The following is a 24,428-nucleotide window of genomic DNA, read 5'->3' on the forward strand; positions in this document are numbered from 1 at the left end:
TAATAACTCTGCAGCTCTGGGGTTCTTGAACACATCTGGGGAAAAACTGACATGTCCTCAGGAGCGTTGACAATACCATGGCAGCAAAATCAGTAGAAGCAGTTCTTGGCAGCCATTTGTTGTCTTTTCAGTTGTGCCAGTACACAGGTTGTGGTGCCACCCACTGAGGGGTATGGCATAATAAGCAAAAGAGGTGGCAATACTGAAACCAAAGGGAGCTTCATAAGCCAATTTCACTGCCAAACTGACAACCAATAATTCCAGCTTCAGAGACAGGCTGTAGAACCTAACAGGAAAGTGCAGCAGTGCACTGGGTAGGTTCAGAGAATATGCTTAGCAGAGGGAAAGTGGAAAAAAAGGTAGCATTTCTTTGTCATTTTAATATGTAACTTGCCATACAAATACAGCAGAAAACTTGGTTGTCATTTGAGGAGTTAGAGACTAAGTTCAGTCATTATACTATGAATCTGAGGAAATTTTAACCAGAAAATAGGTGCGAATGTCAGTATAACTTGGGCTGTGCAGCTGAGTCAATACCTCCATCGCATGGCCCGTAGCTACGTTCTCTGAATGAAAAGGATTACACAGCAAGCACAACCTTTGAAACAATGAATTTGTTAGATGCTATCTTGTAAGTCAGTAGCTCAAAACCAGTTTTCTTTTTAAGTGCTATCATATACCAGCAGCAAATTGCAAAAAAATCCAACTTCCCCTTTGGAAAAAAAAGATGGAAAGAGGCTGCCCAGCGCCTTGCTGTGGATGGCTGATAGGTATCAGGATTTCTGCAGTGATGGAGGCAAATCTTTTGATCGCTAATTTTTAATAAATTAGTACCCCATGGTTGGCTGCCTGTTACTAGGCGGAACTGCAGGGAAATAACGTTTCTTCTCCAAGCTGGCTTTCTAAACGACCTTTACACGCTGATACCTGGGATTCATACCTCAGCACTCTCTAAGCTCAAGTGGTATTTATTCTCCTTCCTTGTCACCTGTGTTCGAAAAGCATGGGTGTCTGTCACCCCAAGCAGCGTTAAGGGAAGACGTAAATACTATAAGGCCAGTTACTGCCTAAGAAGTAAAGTTGCATTTCTGCTTCAGCAGCAGAAAGTGAGAGTGAGTGAGCCTTAGAAGTGTTTCCAGCTTTGAAGCTGGATAAGGGAAGTCTTCCAACATTTGCTGTTGCCTTTTCAGAAACTCAAATCTTTGTCCTTATTATGGCCATCAGGATGGAAAACTCCAAAGAGAAAGATAACAAGCATCACCAATTATTCTTATCAGATAATTCGAAATTGTGCTTCTAATGCAGGCTATTAATAACCTGCTTGATGTTGTAGTACATGAAATGATCCTTTTAAGTCCAAAATGTGTTCTTGATTAGAGGTCATTAGCTTGATAAAAATGCTGGGCCTTTCTGCCGCTGATTTGCAAAATTATTTTAGGTATATTTTGCACACTTCTGACTGATTTTTAGATAGGCAATAAAGAACCGGGATTCTCTTCTACCTTATCAGTGCCATATGCTTTAATTAATGGGTTTAGTTATATATGCATTTCTAAAAGTAAAATCAACATCCATTTCCATTAAACACAATTGGGAGTAAAACAGGCTTTTCTAGAAAGAGAGTATGTTAAATAGTTGGAAGGAGGCACACTCAAGCCTTCAGATAATTGGGAGTATAATAAAGCCATTATTTAAATAAATGTTAAAAAGTAAAAATAAAAATAGCACAATAGTGGTAGTTTAAATTAACAGTGAGCAATTTAAAATCTTAGCTCAGCCTTATAAAATTCTGTAAGATACATCATCCCTTGTCAGTGGCTGCCAGAGTAGATCCTATTCAAAGTGGAAGATCTTGAAAAAGCATTCCTTAATCCCATGGAAGAAACTGCAAGATTGAAAAATCCAAAACACAAGAGGGCTTTTAACTTCAGGCTTCAGCCTTTTAAATTCAGCTTGTAAATCTTCCCATGGTGAGCACAGAGCAATTGTCTCATGTTCTAAAATTAAACTTACAGTTTAGGTTTGGACCTGTGTAAGAAAATGAGGGAAGAGACTTTTATATGGAAGAAGTGTGGTCCTTTCCCTACTTTCCTCTTGTTCAATCTGTTTTAGTTTTGGTTATTCAGCTCTAGAGAGCAGAAATTTCAAATTACTGAAGACTCAATATTCATGTGTTGACAACTTGAATACTTAGAAACGAAACAAAAATGGTTATAATCATGTATTTAGTTTTTTATGTCATTGTGAGTGTTTTCTGAAGAGCAGGTGGAATCTTATGTGTGGTTGTGGCAAAGCACATAAGGCTTAAGCCAACATACTGTATCTTTTTCTCACAACAGCCTACAGAGGTACATGAATTTTGCAGAACTAAATATGGCTTTTGGCACACGCAGATGGACTGCAGGCCAGCGATGTCAGTGGATATGTTATTGGCCATGTGAGATGGCTGTTAAAGTGAATCTTTGCAAACATGCCTACTTCTCCTTCCCCATCTGTCTGTTTAACCAGTCCCATATTGCTCATGCCGCAGGTTGTGAGCTGTGTAGCTCTGAAACTGTATATTTGTCATCGGTCCTAGTGCCGTGATGGTCTTTTAAGGTTTTGTCAGAGCTGTGTTTGCAACTACATACGAAATGTCCGGTGCTGTAATGCTGGAAACCTGGTCATTGTAAAAGGAGTTGAAATAAGTTCTTGCTGGAGTTACAAAACCATGACTCCTGTTTTGAACTGGATTGCAGACGAACAAGAACTTGGTTTTCTCAAGTGGTGCTTGATAGATAAGTGCACTGTGATATTCCAGTTATGTTTTGCCTCTCTCTCAGATACAGATCTATATCTTTTTTTTTCTCCCTCTCCTTCTTGCAGGGACTTAAAGCAGCCGACAATGACCCTACAGCCCCACCATATGACTCCCTCTTAGTCTTTGACTATGAAGGAAGTGGCTCCACTGCTGGATCCTTGAGCTCTCTTAACTCCTCAAGTAGTGGTGGTGAGCAAGACTATGACTACCTAAATGACTGGGGCCCACGTTTCAAGAAACTTGCTGATATGTACGGTGGAGGTGATGACTGAACTTCAAAGTGAACTTTGTTTTTGGACAAGTACAAACATTTCAACTGATATTCCCCAAAAGCATACAGAAGCTAGGCTTTAACTTTGTAGTCTACTAGCACAAGTGCTTGCTGAAGGCTTTGGCTTAGGCTGCAAACCAATTTGGGCTCCGTGGAATATCAGTGATCCAATGCTGTTTGGAAAAAAATATTGAGCTCAGTTACACTTGAATTTTACAGTACAGAAGCACTGGGATTTTATGTGCCTTTTTGTACCTTTTTCAGATCGGAATTAGTTTTATGTTTAAGGCTTTAATGGTACTGATTTATGAAATGATGCATTAAAGAGACAAAATATGTTGGGGTGGGGAGGAGTAAGGTGAAACACAATATGCTTCAACATGCTTTTGTTACATCGCATTGCTTTTATTAAAATAAGGAGATTAAAAATAAACAAAAAAAACCCTCATGGACCAATTTTATTATCTGGGAGAGAAGACCATGAGGTGGAACAGTGTACATTACTTCTAGTTTTAGATGTTAGGGGATTTTTTTCACTAAAATTCTAAAACTTATGCAGCTGGTTGCAAATAAAGGGAGTTTTCATATCACCAGTTTGTAGCAGGACTGATTTTCTTTTCTTATGCTAGAATGTTAGACACATTTTGGTCTTAATCCATGTACACTTTTCTTTTTTTTTTCTTTTTTTTAATTTCTAGTATTTTTTTCCCACTTCACTGTAAAAAATGGTATGTGTACATAATGTTTTATTGGCATAGTCTGTGGAGAAGTGCAGAAACTTCAGAACACGTGTATGTATTATTTGGACTATGGATTCAGGTTTTTGCATGTTTATATCTTTCGTTATGGATAAAGTATTTACAAAACAGGTTGCAAACAAGTGACATTGATTCAATTGTTGAACTGTAGTTAGAGTACTCAATATTTTTTTTATTTTTATTTTTATTATTTTTTTTTGTTTGGGGAGGGAGAAAAGTTCTTAGCACAAAAGTTTTACATAATTTGTACCAAAAAAAAAGGGGGAGGGAGGGGAGTTGGCCTGATACTGGTGGCACGAGTAAATATGCGGTATGTTTTGGGGGCAGGGAGGGAAGGGGGAAGGAGCTTTCAAACTGGAGAGACTTCTGAGAACAGCTTTGCCTCTGTATTGTGTACCAGAATATGAATGATACACCTCTGACCCCAACGTTCTGAATAAAATGCTAATTTTGGATCTGGTGCTTGGTTTGGCTTTTTTTTGTCCTACCTGGGCAGCCCCGGCTATAGTAAATAAAAGCACACAAAGCGCGTTTGAGTTCCGTGAGAAGTTATGTGCACTTCTTTAGCACTCGATACTGCTGGACTGAAAATAAGCTGCACATAGAATTTGGCACAAATTTGGAAGGCGAGTTCCTAGGTGAGAGCAGAGTGATCTGTGCTGTTTCTGGTAATTCAAAATTTTCAATTCCACGTCGATGGCTTGCTCTTTAGTTCGATCTACATTATCTAAATAACAGGGCTTGCATCATTTTTGGCTTATTTCTAGACTGACAGTTTAATGATTGTGTGATTATGCTGCGGGTTGCATAAATAAAATAAACTGCAGATCCTTGCAGTCATCTGCCGCATAGACTTTCTTACGCCGAAGTAAAGTCAAGCCCCTGTTAACTTCAGGGCACATCAGACTGTGTCCTTCAAGGAGGTGCTTACGGTCATGGAGCTTCATCAAGAAGTCCCATTAGGAGGTTCGTCATTACAAAACATGTTTCTAACCTGTTACAATGATTTATTTGCAAACAGAGCAAACATAGTAGGTACAGCAGTTCTGCCTTCTTTCACTTGCAACAATCTGCTCAGGTTTAATGTCTACATTTGCACTCATTAAGGACCTAATTGTGAACAGTGTGAAGCTCAAACTCGGCAGAAATGCCACATTTCTGCAGTCTGTTGAGAGAATTGGAGCAGTAGGGGAGGGGATATGGGCGCCGGGACTGGTATAGCAGCCTTCCGCACTGGGAAGGCTCGGTGGGTAGGGAATTAGTCTGTGGGTGATGCTGTTCAGCGTGGTGCCACTTCAGTGCTTCGTCAGCACTCAAACCGTAATTTACATAATTTGACTGTGGCTTCCAGAGGTAAATCCTGAAATCTTGAGTTGGAGAGCATTAAACACTGCGTGTGAGATATCTCCCCTTCACTGTGCTTTTGATAAGCACGGCTCCTTTCTTCCTCTTGTTCCTGATGATGCCTGTGAAAGCTGAGAGGTAGCAATCCTCTCACACTGGGATATAGCATTTCAGCGTCTGCATACCTGGCTGTTACGTATCTTGTGCTGTCGTAACTACAGCTTGATGCTGTACCAAAGCCTTGATTTTTCAGTAATGTATCAAAATTGTCAATGACCACCTTTAAGCTATTTCCATATTAACTAGCGGGGGGGAACGATGTAGAGCAGGATATAAAAATGAAAATCTGGCTATGCGTAGTTAAGTAAGGAAAACTTCTGTAAAGGGCAGGATTTAAACTAAATGCATGTTAAATAAGCAAAAGGCCACTTTTAGCACATTGATTTTCTGTCTTCTGTAATTTATGCAAAAACAATTTTAATAATTCTATTACTGTTATTTCGAACCAACATACTGGAAATGCTAGATGGATTTTCTTTACTTGACATTGAATGCTAAAAGATACGGAGGGGGGGAAAGATTTGTGAAAGACTTGCAGTTTTGGCTGTAGCGCATTTTTTTGTTAGAATGGAGCAGAGTTCATCTTTCATGAGTGCTCAGTTCTTTTGCACAGCAATAGGAGCTTTATCTTGATCAGACAGTCTTCCAGCTCTGCCTACAGCTGCTTTGAAATTGCAGCAACGGTTCTCAAACCTACTATGAGGTCAGCATTGGGTCTACTGAACAGAACAAAGGGTAAACAGTTTTTATGCATCTCAAATGCTTTTAGAAGAAAAAAAGGTGTTCGGACTGATCCTTTCATCAAGCCCCGGGTTGGTTCTTATTCTAGAAATGTGCAACCAGGTTTTGTACCCATGATAGATGCTTAAATCCCCGTCAGAGGACTGCACTGAGAGGAAGGGGATGGCTGACCTTTAGACCCTACAGTTGTCTTGGGAAATTCTGGCAGCCGGTTTTGGAAATTAGTTTTGGCAGTGATATATATTACCTCTGCCTTGCAGACACTGTATCCAAGGGAATTCACTGGCAAGAAATAACGGCCACAGGACCTTTCCCATCTCAGGCTTTCTGCAATCTGTATTTCCTTTCAGTGTTGGTCCTTCATAGCCTATGTCCTTCTGAACTTCAGGGGCTAAACAGATGAGGAGAAGAGTGTTTTGGGGGAATAAACATCCTAAAGGATACTTGAGACCTTATACGTGGATGGATCTAGCTTCCTGTGTTTGCTCTGGGATTGCAAAGTACTGGTGGAGGATGTTAATACTCATACCACAACAGTTTAAAGCATACTTATGCTCCCTTATGCTGAACCAAGTGACGTTTGAGCTCTCGCCTGGTGATTTGACTGGTGATGATGCATTCTTGGCTGTGCTGTAACACTGTTACAAGCTGGCTATAAAGCTCACCCTGATCTTTCTGAACACAAAAACCCCACACAAATCAGTTTGATAGGGCAGACACTGAGCACTGACTTCTTCCCTGTACTCCAAGTTAGTCTGTCTTGCTTGACTCTGCTTTATAAAATGTTTATGAAATCGTGTAAATTTTAAATGGAAGATGTTTGTGTCTGTCATGCACTGGTTTGCAGACAGAAGATATTTCTTAGTTGTGAACAAAAATATTTTAAATAGCCACTTATTTTCTTGTAGTGCCAAAATAGCAAAGTCGCTCTCATGCTGAAAGCCACTTGAAGCCTGCTTCTTGGGAGTTCTGTTTCTTGGTATATAGTATTTTCTGGAACTCTACCAAACTCCTTACCCTGAAGAACATTTATGTCTACTCTGCCATAGTCCCGTTCACCTTAACACACAAGGGAAAATGTCTTCTGACAGGTGATGGGACGCACATCCCCAAAAGGGTCTCTCAGACCTGTCTGTAGTCAATCAAGCTGCTGATGATTACCTTCCACAACTGCTCCCGCCTTCCTAAGGAGCCTTCCTTTTAACACAACTAGGGTGGTTTGGTTGGGCAGATTTACCTTTGTGGATCAGCAATGTAAAAGCAAAGTCACTGCTTTTACCTCAGTCATTATTAATTATTTAAATAAAATACAGGAAAAGTCACTCAAATGCCTTAATACCTAATCTACAATGGTGTATTTTGTACCCAGTTTTCCTCATTCAGGCAGAGATTATCTAGATTTGCATGCTGTCCTTACTTTTTTCATTTCCTTTACATTTCTTCACATAAGCTTTACTTCTTACTCTTACTGTAAGCAATGATCTTTCCAAGGAGTTTCTCTAAAGCATAGGGTATAATGTATGTTACAGGAATAATGAAAAATTTTCCCTTTAAGAACAAAGCCAAGCTGGGAGGTGGAAGAGGAGAAGAATGGATAAGGGAAAAAGGCTAAGCGCTTCCCACAGGGACTCAAGGTGCCTTCCATTGTCTGGATAGGGAAAGGGCATCCCATTTTTTAGGGACCCTTCGATCAATCAATGCAAGGCACTCTCCAGCCAACCTGTTGCTTCTGTACTGGCCAAACAGCCTTTTCGGTGTAATGGAGAGCTTGGAGATGCCTCTTCTCTGGAGCTCCTGGTGAAATGCAGCTGCCTTTCCGGCTGGGGTATATTCCACCACAGAGCTTTCCCAGCTTCCCCCCTCAATTTACCTAGATAGTTGAACGGTGCCGAATCTCATATCAGGCTCTGTGTATTCTTCAATTTACAGCCTCCAAGAATCAAGGTCTCAGTTTTGTTTTGGCTTGGTTGTTTTGCTGTAGACTTGAAGATGTATTCTCAACACAGCTATAGCTGGGAAGACTTCTCTTCCTTTCCAGAGTTTAGCATCCCAAACAGTATTTTCCCCTGCAACCTTTGTAGATTTCTAGAACATCTAAAAATGCAGCAGTTGCCATTAATACAGTAGCTACTTATAATCAGATTTCATATTTGTATGCTCTTTTGATTTTTCTGTCCCAGAAGAGCATACACTAATGTGGTGACAATGTGAAGTTACAACCCCTGTAGAGCTCTTTGGAAAGATCAATCAGGGTGAGGTGGTGGGCATGTGCTCTCTGAACTGCTCTCCATGTAGCTCTGCCTGTAGAGAATGCATCTATGTGTAATGAACTGTTGGCGTTAAATGTAGTCACAGCTCTTTTGCCCCTCTTCCCTGAGGGCATGAAAGCCACCCTGGTGTGACCCCTGGAACACAAAACCTGGAACTCATGGGCAACCACGCATCTCATCTCATTCCTTCCCAGCGTTCCCTTGTCACCTTTACAGTCAGCCACTATCTGGACGAGATGGTCATCATTTTCTCACTGCTTCCATCTCTCTTCTTCTCCCCCCACCTTGTGAGAGACTAATTTTTAGAAAGCATTTAGGACCATTTGTCTCCCGTTAACGAAGGGAATGCTGTCTGGTTTACGAATTGCTGTTGTTGCTTGCTGCATTTCCTACTCCCAGTATATTTTTGAAAACCCCTTTGGTTTGCATTAACAAATTCCACTTTCCTAGTTCTCTTGGCAAGCCCAAAAGAATGTTTCTGGTTTCCCCTTCCCCGTTTTCAGTTTCTGTAACCAGCTCTTTTGCTGTTGTTTTCAGACCTTTGATCAATCTCCTGTAACTGAACTAAATGGTCAACCTTTTCCTCCTTGAAGTGGCTGATTTTTTTTGTCCTGCTAATGGGGAACATTCTTGTTGACTTCATAATTTCCTGTGTGACACCCAGAAAAAAAATAGATTTTGCATCATTCACAATGGCATATATTTATTACTATTTCTTAAAACATATTTCTTGTGAGAGACTTTTTTTTTTTTAAACACTAAAGCGTTTGTAGACCTCGTGGTGGTACGCATTTATGTAATTTTGTGAAACCACCTTCAGGTGATTCACCCCCTCCCGCAGAGCCTAAATACTGGTTCTGAAAGCAACATATTGAATAGTAGCATTGTGCAAATTGTTTTCATACTCCTCTTTCTGAAGATAAAACTTGTTGATGTGGTATGGGTATATATAGATAGACAGATCTGTGGGCCCACCCCTTCTGTGTTCCATGTTACAGAAGTTTGATTATTACATTACATTTGTTATCTGCAGTACTGCAGGGCAAGCTTATAAAAACCCAGCTGTCTCTGTGCTCCATAAATCAAAAGTAATGGCCAGATAATCAAAATTATGTTCCAATTCTAGAACATTCATTACTGGTGGCATTGTATAAAGCAGATATAAAAACAAGCAGAGTTTTTATGCTAGGATGATTAGAGGGAATTACTCTAAAAATGCAGAATCATTACTGGTATGTTTTGACTTGAAGTTAATAAAAAGCACTTTGCTCAGCAAGGTTATTTTAAGATAAACTGAGAAATAAACAAAAAATGAATCTTTCAGCCTGACCTAGTCAGGAAGCAATATTCAGTGCCTTATCTTTCTGAGAACTGATTTTTCCTCATTTGAGCAGAATGAAGGCAACCAAGAAAAACAAAGTAAACCCAACCCTTAAAAACTCCTCATGGGCTGGGAGAGGCAACTTCAAAGACCTGCTCTCCTGTCAAGTCTCATAACAGAAGAATTCCGGGCTATTGCTGAGTTTTTTGATCTTCCCATTTTTTGTGTGGCAAGAATTCACACTGACTAGAGCCCGAATAATCTGACTGCAGAGCGTCTAAGTCCAAGCTCTAACTTTGAGTTAGTTGCTTTTGTGTTTCCTGTTGTTCCCTGTCGGTATGACTAATTAAACATTTGGTGTTCCTGAGAAAAGACTTTAAAGCCTAAACTACTGTTTGGGGTGTAAAAAGTCCCAGTCCACGCTCAGGAAAAAGGAATTGTGCCTTGGTATTTTACCTGCTGAGTGAATGCCCTAAGCATTATTTTGAAAACAGCCTCTTGACTTTTGCCATTAAAATCTCTGGAAATTTCTAGATTTTATCCTGAAGTAAACAGGTCACAAATCCTTTGCATGCATTCACAAAATAATTTGTTTTCTGGACATTCCCACTCAGTCTGCAGCTCTTTGAAGGCAACACTCAAATGGCAATGAAGTTTTCCTATGGGACAAGGGCCATAAACATTTTGAGCACAAGTCTTCAGACTTGTCCTTCAGAGACTGGAAGGCAATCCTTTGCTCAATAGCAGTCCATCAAGTCAAATTCTCATGAAATATTTTGCCGCTTTGAAACTCAGTAGTGTCAACATGTCTGCTGAAGCAAGGAATTACAGAACTTAAGTCAGAGAGGCAGAACCCAGCCCTTCAAAATGGGTTCAGATACGAAGTTCCCAAGTCAATGGAGATGCTCCCGTGGTAGATACCGTCAAAGCAGCGTTCAGCTCAGAGAAAACATTTACGTCTGTAATATTCCTGTAGCCATATATTATAGTATATGAAGCTAAACAACCTTGACTCTCCAGTACTATAAGCATGAATACATTTGTTTCAGAAAATAGAGACTGGCATAACAATTCCAAGTTGTTATTAACTGTCAGTTGACTTCTTTTTGCAAAATGCCCCTTAATGACTTTATGTTTATTTCAACTCACTGTGTTTACTAAGGCGCTATGTTTGCTGAACTCTGGACCATGCTATGATGACAGCTGACCCTGTTTAAATGAGCTTTTACAGAACCTATTTCAGAACTGAGTATTTGGAAGAGAATTTTGATGGTGATATTGTTGGTTGATGGTCTCAAACACACTAGACACTCAGACCTTTAGTAGCTGCCACAGGAATACCAGAGCAGCTGCCATTCTAGAGGAGAATGAAAAGATCACTTCATGAAATTGGATTTCAATACTGCTCCAGTCATGCATACAGTAGTAAAAAAGCATATAGTAAAGTGCTGGGTCATGAATTATATGCTGCATAGGTATTTATCGTAGGCCTGTGGGCCACAGTCCCTGTTCATTCAATACACATGCACAGTGATGATGATTTTACAAGGACAGGATTCATAATCAGTGTCAAATAAAACATCAGGCTTCCCTGAAGATCATCACAAACTTATTTGTCCTCTCAGCTCACATGAATATGCAGTACTTACGCATATTTGCACATCTTATTGCAGGGGAGATTTTTCTCTACCGTTGAAAATCTTTGTGAGTCTTAAGAGTGCTATTTTTTGTTACTTGAAAGAACACTGTGTGGGATCCCCCCAAAAAAACAGGTTTGCAAATGTCCATTTAATAAAGAGTATAACGAAATTAGAGTGGAAAAAGGCAGATTATAATAGTACCCCACTGAGAACGGTCTATAAATTTGCTCAATGCAGACAATTAAAGAGGTGTTTCATGACAGCATCATGTTGTTGTGAAACCTTTTTTTATTTCTAAAAATGCAACAAAATGGGTATAACATTGGAACTAGAAAAGTAGGGAAGGAATGGGCACTCACTCTGCAGTCAGGAAGATTTGGGACTTGGGACCCCCCTCAGTGAAAATGAAATTGCTAATGTCAACCCATACCTGGCAGACAGAACCTCGCATTGATTTTATACATAATTCAGCACAATTGACAGCATTTTCAGGACAAGCTGGAGACTGATATGTTATGGAGGCTAAATTGCTTCTCCCTTCTGGAAAAGAGGGTCCCTTGAGGACGCGATTTATGTTTAATGGTGTGACAGTTGGGACTGTGAAGAAGCAGGACTACGTTAAGGCTGATGTGAAGATACTCAGAGTCTGGTAGCGGCACAGTAAAAAAACTGCCTCCATGGAAATTTTTATTGTCATAAGATATCAAAAAACCCCTTTTCTCCCTCTATCTTGCCCCAGACTGTTGTAAAAGAAATTAGAGCGCCTTACCCATGTTTAGTTTTGCATGTGGAGTACCAGATGTATTGTCTGTGCAATCGGCTGGCAGGCCAGCCACGGTAAGCCTAATCAGTGGAAAAAAGCTTATGGGAAAATACTGCAGCCTCGTGGCTCTTCTGCCTTTGTCACTGGTTGTATTGCTCAGACAAATGAGCAACTGTGGGATAAACCTGGGCACAGAACTGAAATGCGTCCATTTCTTTAACTGTCTGGGTCTGAGCTTCCACCACAGCTCCTGTTAGGTTACGATGGGATCTCTCCAGGGTAAGAGCAAATGCACAAGCCCTTCTCAAGAAGCAGCTGCTAATCCCCACCCTTCTTCACACCACATGAATTTGTGTATTGGCCCCCCAGTGCCAGGGGCAGGCAAATGTGATATAATAAGCCTAAGAGTACATTTTTTTTTTTCTCCCTGTCTCATAGAAAGTCTTTTTACTCCAAGAAGCACCACCTCTGCCAAATGGACGGCGCACAGCTCTCATTTTGGTGCCCTGGTTTTGGCCACGCAGATGGCGAGTCTCTGGCCATCACACACCTCATGCAGGGTCAGAACCAAAACAAAAAACTTCTGTTCCTGAGCTGGACGTCCCCAGAATTCTCACTTTGCTGAAGAGGTTTGTTATTTCAAAGTACTAGCAAAAATATCTCTGCTGTTTGGGAACAATACTAGCTGAAACCCATTGTTCCATCTTATTTTCTTTTTTTATTTTTGTTTATGTGAGTCAGTGATGAACACAGTCTGTATTCATCAATGGTATGCAAAATTCAGTACATGTAAGAAACTATTCTCGCAGCATAATCAGATAATTAGATGTTTTGTCACTGTCTTGCACTGTTTAGTATAAAGTACTTTGAATGACAATATGGCAGCTCTTTCCAGCAAACTTTACAGGCTGCTTGTTCCAGGCTGTGCGTTAACTTTTATTGGGTGTCCTGAGATTTACTACAAGGAAGGTAATAACCTCAGTATGGTAGCAAGAAGCTACATCTTTTCACTGTTGTCAGTGTTGTAAATAAAAGCTAATTTTCCAACAGACTCATTCTTTCTCTGGTGATCAGGTTTACCAAAAGAGGTATAACCTGATCCCATAATTTCTGCAGACTGTGTAATATGCGAACACATCAGTGATCCAAGTGGCACCATGTACGAATGAGTATATGGGGGTGGGGACCGACAAAGGAGAACTACATTTTGAAATAACAACATGAATTTTATTGAAACAGCAATGAGTTGTTTGCCCTTTTATTTAGCCTTTATGATAGCAAATAGAAATTATTTGGCTTGCCAGTCAGAGTTAGATATAGGGAGGGGGAAAAAAACAACCCAAAACCTCAGTGTAATTTTGAGTCAAATGATGTTTGGATCAAACTCAATGCAATTTATTTTTATATACTGTCCTCCATACAGAGTATTACAAAGCAGTTTACTGGGAAAGTCAATCATCAGAAGCTAAAGGGAAGAGGAAGGTTTTAAAAGCAAGAATAATTCAGTAGCTGGAAGAAATCATGGGGGTTTTTATTGGTCTTACTGAGAGAAATGAGAAAAGTTCTAGGTAAAACACTATTTTTTCTGTCTCTTGGTAGGCAAAGTACTGTATTCAGTTGTGTCAGAAAATGGAACATTCTTTGTAATGACACCACCTCTGAATGGCTCATCTTGTCAGAGCATGTTGGTGTCACCCAACCACAGATCTGCTCCAGTTCAGCTCTGAATAGCAGCCCCATGGACTTCTGGCCGTAATTAGGAAACAGCATTGCTGAGATACAGCTTCACGCATTAATTGCAAGCTTTTCCCTATTTTTTTTTTTTAATATAAAACCTGGTATCCTCAAAATATCATCACCTTGGTCCATTTTGAGGTTGAGTTTAAAAAAGATTAGAACAGAATGCTGTGACAGTATTCTAGTTACATGGATGTGAACACATACACACATATGTAATATATTTTACTATTTAATAATTCATATATTGGGGCAGATTCCCCTGTCTCTTGATTCAGTTTTGCATAACTACAGAAACCATCCAGGCTAGGCTAATTTACACTAGCTGACAATTTGATTTATTTCACTTACTTCATATTTACAGGTATCAATCAATTAGTAGTTCTGACTGTGTGGTTTTAGTGATGTGGGACGTAGAAGGGACATCATGATGACCAAGTCCAGCCCCAGAATAATGGGTACACATGGAGTCAGCGTTCCCAGGGTGGACAGCCCCTCCAGGCTTTCATGGGCACCCCAAATCACAAAGTGCTTTCCAGACCTTCAAAACACTCCAGGCAAAACAGAATTTTCACCTGATGGCTCTTTTTCTTTAGCTGAGATGTCCTTCCCTGAAAGAGCAAAGTAATCCCTTCTGCCCTGTATTATGTTCACCGAGAGGTCTTTGACTTAGACTCACAGCTCAGCCTGGAATATACCTCAAGAAACAAAAGGGAAGAGGATGTGAATATTTTTTTTTTCTTCTGGCTTGCACTGGGTGTGGAATAACCCCAAAACTCCCAAGATGCACATTAGTGGACCATAAATCCTGGCTTAACCAAACCAATCATTTGTTGCTGGTCAAATTCTTCAAATTCTTCCAACAGTTGTGTGTATGAAGTGTTCTGCCAAAGAATTTGATGCATGAGTGTCAGCCTGGCAGGGGATCTGGGTCCCACCATAGCCTGGAAGCTGTTCAGCTGCTTTCGGGAAGGAAAAGGAGGTGTGAAATAGTAGGGGTCAATTACAGCCCCACTGTAAACAGAGAAAAGGAAGAAGAGGTGTAAAGCTATACACTCTGATGAGCCTATAGCAAGTCAAGGTGCTGCCTCTTAGGCAGCACTTGCCAGGAGAGAAAGCAGCTCTCCATGCTGCACCCTGGTGAGCTGCTTTATTTCAAGTGAGTTAGAATGTGCTTTAGTCTCACCGACTGGAAGTACGTGGTAGGATATTGCGATAGAAAACTATTAGTCTAACTCAAGCAAGAGGCAAGAAGATGTGTGGGTGTCATGAAATGCTTTTGTCATGCATTCATTAACAATGTCATTTTAGGAAGCGCTGACTCTTAGAGATGCTATGCCTCAAGCTCCCTTCAAGAATACTTTTAAAGATCGTTGTGATTCCATTCATCACTTTTCTAAATGACAACCTCTAGCCACACAGTTTTTAGACAGGTGTAACTTCACAGACCTTGATATTCATGCTCATTACTGTGAGGCAAAAGTTGAGCCCGTGACAGTCCATGTACGAGAATGACGGTGACCCGAGACTTCAATGGTATGTGATATTGTGTTACAGCACTTGTGTGTCATTATTACACTAGCTTCTGGATAGTAAGTTTCTTCCTAGTTCAAGCATTTTTTCTGCTAAAAGCAATGCTTGCCTCACCCTCCAAACTGCCCTTCAGCTTGAAGGCACTAAGATTTTTTTCATTCACACATTTTCACTTAAAAATATGGGTGTCTATTGCAAAAGTTTGTAGCACTCGGGAGACAAAATGTTTGACTGTATAAGTCAAGGAAGAGTACGCTTACGATGAACTTTCTAGTTTAGAAACTTGAAAAATTTACTGCTGCCTCATATGTGCTGTGTGGCCAGCCAGATCTTCTTGTAAGGCCAAAGATGCACAAATAAACACATTCACTTCTGACACCTATTTACTCTTCTGATGTTTCAGCCCTCACTTCGCCATCTCCTATGATTTCTTTGGTTTTTATACTCATGAACTTCCAGCTTTATCTGATGCATCCAGTACAAACAGGTCTTTAGGAAGCAGGTAGGACAGTGAATTACTTGTTCAGGAGGCCAATCCTTCTTGGTTTAACAAGAAAACAAGACATTCATGTATTGGCTTTTGTTCTCAGCCTGCTGATTTTCTCTTAAGATTCAGCTCACATGTTTTGATACCAATGATAAGAAAGCAGATTTCTAAGACTTTCAAAGGTGTCCTTGATGGCCGCTACATTCCAAGCCAAATACTCTTTTGTAGTTTGAAAAAAAATTTGTATTGGGTTTACATGACAAGGTCTTTGTAGTAGACAGGCTGCAGGGGTGGCCTCATGAACAGAGAACAGGAGCTGCCCCCATGTCAGACAGAGCCAGTCCCAGCTGGCTCCAAACAACAGACAGCCTAAAGCTGAGCCCCTCAGCGATGCTGTTGGCACCTCTGTGGTAACATATTTAAGAAAAGGTAAAAAACACTGGGGGGCAGCTGTGAGAGAGGAGTGAGAAAATACGAGAAAGAGCACTGCAGACACCAAGGTGAGAGAGGAAGGAGGGAGGGGAGATACTCCAAGTGCCAGAGCAGAGATTGCCCTGAAGCCCCTGGAGAAGACAATGGTGAAGCAGATTGTCCCCCTGCAGCCCATGGAGGACCATGCTGGAGCAGGTGAAAGTGCCCTGAAGGAAGCTGAGGCCTGTGGAGAGAAGCCCTCGCAGGAGCAGGTTTTCTGGCAGGGTTTTTGGCCTGTGGGGCACCCATGCTGGAGTAGTTCTTGAAGAACCACAGCCCATAAGAAGGACTGTGGAGCAAGAGAACAGAGTGAGGAGCAGCAGAGACAAAGTGTTATGGACTGACCACAACTCCCATTCCCCATTCCTTTCTCCCCTCTTCCTTCAGTAGAAGAGTCAGGAGTAAAGGAGTGAAGATGAGCCTGGGAAGAAGGGGTGGTGGGGGAAGATGGTTTAATTTTGTCTTGGTTTCTCACTGTCCTACTCTGTTTTTAACTGGCAATGAATTAAATCATTTCTCCCAAACATGAGTCTGTATTCCCCATGACAGTAAATGGTGAGTGATATCCCGCTCTGCATCTCGACCCACAAGATTTTTGTCTTATTTTCTCCTCCATCTGTTGAGAAGGGAGAGTGAGAGAGCAGCTGGGTAGACACCTGGTGACCAGCAAAGGTCAACCAACCACCAAAGTGTATAACCAATAATATTTGAGTGGCAATATCACTGCATCACTAAGTTTTTAAAGCATATATAGAAACACACACACCGCCCCTTAGTCTTCTCAGCTCTATGCAGCACGAATAGTGAAATACCCTAGGAATTTTGCAACCTCAAGGATCTGAGACAGGAAAGGCCAAAGAAAAAAAAAACCCAAAAAAACCCAACAAACCAAAAACCAAACTGAAGGGAAGCTGATGAAACAGAACCAGGGGACTGAATAGGTTTAAAAAAACAGCCAGTGGTTTAGAGCTGTAATGAGGAAAACAAGCCTCCAGTTCAAAAGCAACTGCTTTCTTGTCCATTTACAGGATAATCAATATCTCACCCTAAAACATCTGTGAGCAGATATAAAAACGAAAGAATGCTTTATTCTAGAAAAGATTTGCTGACCAAGCCGAAGCTCCATCAGAAATTGAAGCATAAATAACTACAGAATATTGATAATGATTCTTAGGGAAAAAGAGCTGAATAAACAGCACTGAATAAAATGTAAAATTGCATTTTATCTTTCTGTTTTGTTGTATACCTCTGTGCTAGCAGACATGAACTGTGTCTGCCTCCAGCATTTGATCAGAATTCTAGCTCAGTCAGCCTTTTTTTGTTTCCCTCCCTTATTTTAAGCATAATTATCAGATTGATAAATATGTGCGACAAGCATAACATTAGCAGAGCCTGTGTTCTGAATTACTGCGGGATTGGTGCTTTTAGGGAGCAGAAACAATTTAGAAGCAGAAAATGAACGTGTTTCACTGAACAGATTATCTTTTTCAGCTAATAATAGTTCATATCAAATACCATTTTGTGAAAGACAGAGACCAACTTGCACACTCTCTGTAAAAAAGAGTGGAAAATGTTCCCTATGGTACTCGCATATTGTGAAATCAATTTTGCCTTAAAGGACACTTTTCAGAGTAGTTTCAATCCTAAAGTAGGTCTGTATGTTGCTGTGTTCCTTATATATTTATCTCGCAGTAAGCAGTACAAGGACCCAACAGTGCTCCCATTTCAGGCCTGGTGTAAAATTAGGCTTAAACTCACAGTAATGATAATGGAGAGTGAATTGTTCAGATCCAGAGAATTTTTGTCTTGAAAGTTCCAGTTAGACCCTATATTACACGCACTGGCTGAAGCCAAGCATCTAACTCTTTCAGTAGGTGAAGGTGCTCTCTATTTGCAGCTCCATTATAGAGTGCTGGTCAATCTGCTTTCCTGCTCCACAAACCAAGGCTCACTTTCCACACCCATACTCCTAAAAAATATCTTCTCCTCCTTAGTACCACAGATTTTCCTGACAGCAAGCTTAGCTTTGGCACTTGTAAGAAGAGTTCAGCCTGCTGCTTGCAAGCCTATCAGGGAGTGACAACTTTACTGCCAAGAGAAAAAGATGCTTCATTCATCTTCACCTTCATTATTCATCAAGAACAACATGCTTCATTCAGTGAGCTCAGATCCTGTACAAACCTGATGCTGGACACCACGATGGGTCAGCAGGGTCGCCATCAGCCAAGCAGCAGCCAGCTCAATGTTTCTCGTGTAGTCTCCTTCCCTCTGTTGGTGGTGACAACAGCTGCTCAATAGTGCCTTCCAACCCCCTTGGTTCCTGCAGCATAGAGGTGGCTGACCGTGCCGGGTACCGGGGATGAGGTGCTCTTAGGTGGTAAGAGCGCTGAGCTGAAGGCTAACTAACAAAATGAGACCAATGAGTTTCTGAAAGGGACCTGTGTTGGCTTCTCGCAGGTCCCTTTTGGGTCTCAAAACCAATTTGTCTTAAGCCGCTTGCTCTAAGGAATACAGCATTTTCAACCTAAATTTTTCACGGGACCATTACGCTTACATATTGTATGTAGAGGCTACAAATAGCCCAGCTGTAAAGTCTTGGACAGGCCTGAGTTGCAAGATTGGGAAAAAAAAGTCTTTTAGATCTGCTAAAGTAACACGCAAGGCTATCTTATGGAAGGTTTTGGCTTCTTACTTGGGTGGGTAAGGAGATGAAGTATTTTAGCAAAGAAATACCATACATTCTCAACCACTGGGAAACTGTCCACAAGCTTTCATACCTGCTTTAAAGCATTGTCATGTGTTACAGAAACAAGGATAATATACAGCAATGCTGTCTCTGCTCCAAAAGTTTTTTTCAACCTATGCAGGTTACATTCTGAAGCTGTACACACTTCTGTTGCCTGTGCAGCCATACAGACTATGTTACTGCGCATGTTTTCCAATTATCCAACTTCTGTGGGAACAGAAGGTCAGAAGACCATTCTAGATAAATATTTTTGTCACCTTGTGCGTGATAACTAAGCTTGCCAAAGGGTAAACAGCCATGATTTCATCATCAATCTTGGAATGACAAGGTTCTCAAGTGCATGGAGCTCTCGGCATGCTGCTTCAATGATGGGGGCAGAAGATGAGCATTGACAAATGGAGCAGAGGGTGATGTTTTGATTGATCGTTTGCATAGGAGCCTATTGGTGAGGCCTGAGAACTTTGGTAAGATCCAAAGACAATGATATAGAATTTGAACTCAAAAACTTATGTTTCTGTTGCAGCTCTGGGGAGATATGTGGATGGAAGAGAGTTTTGAACAGTACAAAAAGACTTTAAAGTCTCTAAGAAAGCAGTAATTCCAAATGCAATAATAAACTAATTAAGCACTATTAGAAATACAGTGAAACTAGCACTGTGCACTGCCTCCCACAGGCAACCCACTGTCTTAAATAAGCACTTAAATAATCCCCATGTGGATTTTGGTACAATTTTGTCTGACCTTTATTTAAAGACCACCAACAGGGCAATTGATTATGGTTGGTCCACCTATGTGAATTGGCTCTAACCTAGAGTCAGTTCTCTTTATTTCTTTGCTTACTTTCTTCCTCCTTATTTTTAAATACAGTTATCCTTTTAGGTTTTTTCCCCCCCTTTCATCAAAATCTACTGCATTTTTCTATCCTCCTGTGGCTACTGGTCTCTTGTTTTGTTCTCCCCAAAGCTTTTGTAGCCAGCTCCTGATATTTAGAGGTTTTTTCATTGTGTGAATAAGCTTTTAAAGCCAAAATCTTTGCTGGCTTTCCTAAAAATCAGTCTGATACCTATTAAAAAATGCAGGCCTGGATTCACTCCCTGTATAGCCACAGTCACATTCAACTTATCTTGGGGGAGGAATTTTTTTTTATACTATGTCATCCCCTAGCACTGCCACTGTATCTGGGCCAAGAGTTGAGTATCTGTACCAAGATCAATAGAGATAAGGGATTTCATCCTTGAATGCGCAGCTCTGCCTTTTAGAGGCTGCAAGATCTGTACTGTTGAATAAGGATCACAAGATCACATGAATCAAACTCAAAATGTAGGCATACCTGTGCATGGCCAGAGCAGTCATTCTTTTCCTGGACTTCCCCCTCCTTAACAGAAAAAAGATGGCATTTCCCTCCAATATCAAATATTCTGAGATTCTTAACAAACTGCTGCTGACAACCATAGCCACCACACACAAAAAAGAACTGTCGAAAGGTAAGAGATTTTGGAGTGGTAGTTCTTCAGTTCCAAGTTCTACCTTTAAAGAAGAGGGATATATACAGCTGCTTTGCTGTCAAAGACATGAAGATTTGGAAGGTACTTTTTTTCCTCCCACATTTAGCATATGCTTTAACCATGCATAAGACTCTTGAGGTGGAGGCAACAAGAGAGGAGGAGGAGGGGCAGGGAGGAGGCAAAATTGTCTTCCTTTCTAAGATGCAATCTGAAGTGATTATAGAAATACTCATGCTAGCTACACATATTTTTGAAGATAAGACTTGTTCATATCAATCAAAACAGAGTGGCAGCAGCAGAGTGAATTTGCTTCAAGTAGTTCTACTTTGCAGAATCTGATGCAGCCCTTTGATATGTTTGTTCAATTGTAGAGGGCCCCTAATGTCACAGGCACAGCTGGTTTCCCACTCAGCTATCACACACAACAGAGGGGGGTCTCTTCCACTGCAGGTGCCTCTACCATCAGTAGTGCAGGTCTTCCAAAGGCCGCAGCTTTCCTGTGGGCCCATGGCCTCTCCCATTTTACTTCTGTCTTACTTGGCTGGTAAATAAACTGTTCTTAAGGTTTCTTTTTTAAACTTAGTGACTAACTTCCAGCAACTGGTGATTCCAAACAAACAATGCCTTGGGAACTAGCCCTTTTGAAGAAAGATGGTGCAAATCTACTAATGGTAATGGTACAGGTAAGTAAGGAGTGGTGGTGGAACCAGGAGAGACCGGGTCAAAGAGGCGAAGGCACTGAATGGCATCCAGGTGGGAAGTGCTGCAGAATTAGTCATCTGCAGAAGCAGAGCAGTGGGAGAGGCATGGGAAATTCTAATCTTGTGCTTTCTGAGGTGATCTTAACCTATTATATCCAGTGCAGCAACTGTTAGACTTGCAAAACCACTTCCACTGACACCAATGCCAACCATTCCATTGGCTCCAGTGAGAATATAGCTGGGTGGATATTAAGTACCCTTACCCTAGAAAGGAACATTTTGAAGCACTTAATTTTTATTTTAAAAAGTGTATTTCATGGATTAACAGTCTGTCTTTACATCTCTTTGGGTTGCAAGTGTCTGAAGCACTGTTAGTTTTCTGATAAGAGATCCACGATTACCTGCATTTTAGGTTAACTGTAAAACATCATGAGGATTTTGTTATCATTTTTCTGCCTTAAGTAAAACAGAAAACATAGCAATGAATATTTTAGACTATGCCTTTTTTATTTAAAAATAATGGCTACTGCAGGTTTGATGGCAACATTTTTGTCAAGTTCTGACTGTATATGAATTGCTTTGCACCTCCTTGTGTAGTGTAAGGCAGATGAAGAGATGGCTATATATAGCTTTTATCTATTGCTGGTGATGGTGGCCGGTCAATAGTCACCATAGAAAATAGTTTATACTCATATGACAAATGTTAACTGTTCTCCTGGAAGCAATTTCTCAGTATCCACCGTAAGCAGTACTGGTCATTCTCCAACGTCTGAATATTTAACAGCTTGGTAATAGGATTGGTGCAGAGCCACACTATCCTAGATTGACTCTCTCTTGGCTTGGAGATGATAGATTGCAGCCTTACAATGCAGGATCCTTCCTTTCTTGAGCACTGCTAAAATTCCACTAGGAAGGAGTTAGGGACCACTGTCACTTGTGGTGGAGAGTGGCAACCTCAGGTGACCAAGTAAGTGTAGCATGCAGAAATATTGGCACAGAGAGTCTGTCAGCTGATAGGGAGATCTGAAGCACTGTCAGATGCTGTGTGCAAATCAGCTCCATACCATATAAAGCCAGAAATCAAGGACTAACCTTGGAGAGAGTGTGGGATGTGCTCAAAGCAGGACGTTCAGCCACAGGAAGGACAATAGGGTCTCTTTTTTGAAAAATGTTTTAAATTCTCTAGACATAGTGTGGCATCATCGTCAACTAAGTACATCTAAGAGTGTGTTCAACACCAAATTTAGCAAGAGAAGCTTCTGCATGCCATGCAGCCACACTCTTACAGACTGCTTATACCTTCCCACCTGAAAGCTGCTCTTTGGAGTGTTGTTTTATCGCTTCCTCCCAGCAGCTGTGTAAATCCTACAGTCTGGTGTTCCAGCATAGGAGAATGGACTAGAAGAAGAGGCGGTGTGGAGCACACTAGTCTTTCAGTGGATAAATGTGTCAGTAGTGGAGTGCACTGAAAATTATCTGTCTGGGAAGAGTCCTAAAAAAAACTAGAGCTACTCAGGTTGTCTGCAGCTCCTCACAAAGCTCTTCAGTTCCCTCCTCAAGGTGCTGTAAAGCAAAGTTGCATCTTTGAGATGCAGACTTTGGAACAAAGTATGCTCAGGAGAAAATGTTACAGAAGCCAATGAAGTTGTTTCCAGCCTCAGCATGAAATACATCATTGGTTTTAGCAGACAGGCAGACAGAGCTAGAACAGAACAGCATCATAGAATCATTTAGGTTGGAAAAACCTTTAAGATCATCAAGTCCAACAATTATCCCAGCACTGCCAAATCCAGCACTAAACCATGTCCCTAAGCACTACATCTGCATGTCTTTTAAATAACTCCAGGGATGGTGACTCAACCACATCCCTGGGCAGACTGTTCCAGTGCTTGACAACCTGTTTGAAAGTTTTCCTAACATCCAACCTAAACCTCCCCTGGCAGAACTTGAGGCAATCTCCTTTCGTCCTATCACTTGTTACTTGGGAGAAGAGACCAACACCCACCTCACTACAACCTCCTTTCAGGTAGTTGTAGAGAGCGATAAGGTCTCCCCTCAGCCTCCTCTTCTCCAGGCTAAACAACCCCAGCTCCCTCAGCTGCTCCTCATAAGGCTTGTGCTCTGATTTTCCACATTAACACACACTATTCTTTCAAACCCTGTTCTGCTGTTTCTTTTTATGCCTTCACACACATGCATTTCCACACGTGTTTCATTCATACCAGCCTTCATATTTCCACTACAAATCTCTGGAGTACTGGCCTGACAGATCTTTGATCTGACTGGCCTTTCTTGGCACTCAGAGAGAGACCCCAGATTGTGACTGCTATTCTAAAATGCTGAAATACATAATAATAAATCTTAAGCACAGAAAAAATGCAGTAATCCATGTTACTTGTGTCATCCATACAATGGCCACTTAACAAGGCCAGAGAAATTGTAGTGAAGATAACAGTTTTGCCAAGTTTTTCAGAATTAACATCCACATATTCTTAACTCTCAGACATAGACAAAAGCGTTATATATGGCAAAAAGTAAATAGATATGTTGCACTAAAAAGTGGTCATCAGCCTCTCTAGGAGCAAGCTAGGCTAAATCCAAGGTGCAGATGGCATAACCTTCAGTAAGGCCAATAGCCAAATTCACATAGGCTAGGTATAGTGAACTTTTCTGTGGACTCCTAACTAATGTTATAGGCGTTGTTATTACAGTAACAGAAGGATCAAACTGTAACAGAGAGAAGTGTTTTAGCTTAAAAATAGCCTATGATTTGTAGTGATCCCCTAGCTAATTACCTGACAGTCAGGGTGGGAATATCTGTGAAGAAGATAATTCGTTTGAACTAGACAGCTAGAAAGGTTTGGCAGAGGGGGGGGTACTTTGCTGACTGTCCTTGCTTTTGTTAAGTTTAAAGCAAGAGAGATGCATCAGGTCATAGAGCTTATCATATGCTGTTAACATAACTGTAACAAAAATGGAGTCAGACGGAAAGGCAGGCTTCACATGACTTTCTCAACCACCTATCCAATTAAAACTGGGCTAGTTAAAAAGCATCAGACGTTCACTCTAACAGCTGTAGACACTTGGAAAAAAGTCAGTGTGATCCTAGTACTTTAATCACACTATTGATCTCCCTTTATCTATGTCATTATTGTATTTTGGATCCACTTTTTTCTGTGGGTTTTTTTTTTTTTTTGCAAAACCTGCTAAGTTATTACATTCAGCCTTTGCATGAAATACAGAGGGCGAAGTCTGTGCCCTTTTGTACAGCTACAGACAG

At 40.9% G+C, this 24,428-nt stretch overlaps 1 protein-coding gene across 2 annotated transcripts in view; it reads left to right on the plus strand.

Moving 5' to 3' along the window:
- The window catches only part of CDH2 (cadherin 2), a 118,998-nt gene extending 114,714 nt beyond the window's left edge, over positions 1 to 4,284 (plus strand). For both annotated transcript variants that reach the window (XM_064442814.1, XM_064442815.1), the window contains exon 16: positions 2,866 to 4,284. In XM_064442814.1, the coding sequence (XP_064298884.1) occupies positions 2,866 to 3,072 (207 nt within the window). In that variant the 3' untranslated portion in view covers positions 3,073 to 4,284. The remainder of the gene's footprint in view (positions 1 to 2,865) is intronic.
- The last annotated feature ends 20,144 nt before the right edge of the window (positions 4,285 to 24,428 follow it).

Source organism: Phalacrocorax carbo, chromosome 2 (genome assembly GCF_963921805.1).
Source record: "Phalacrocorax carbo chromosome 2, bPhaCar2.1, whole genome shotgun sequence".
NCBI classification, from domain to species: Eukaryota; Metazoa; Chordata; class Aves; order Suliformes; family Phalacrocoracidae; genus Phalacrocorax; species Phalacrocorax carbo.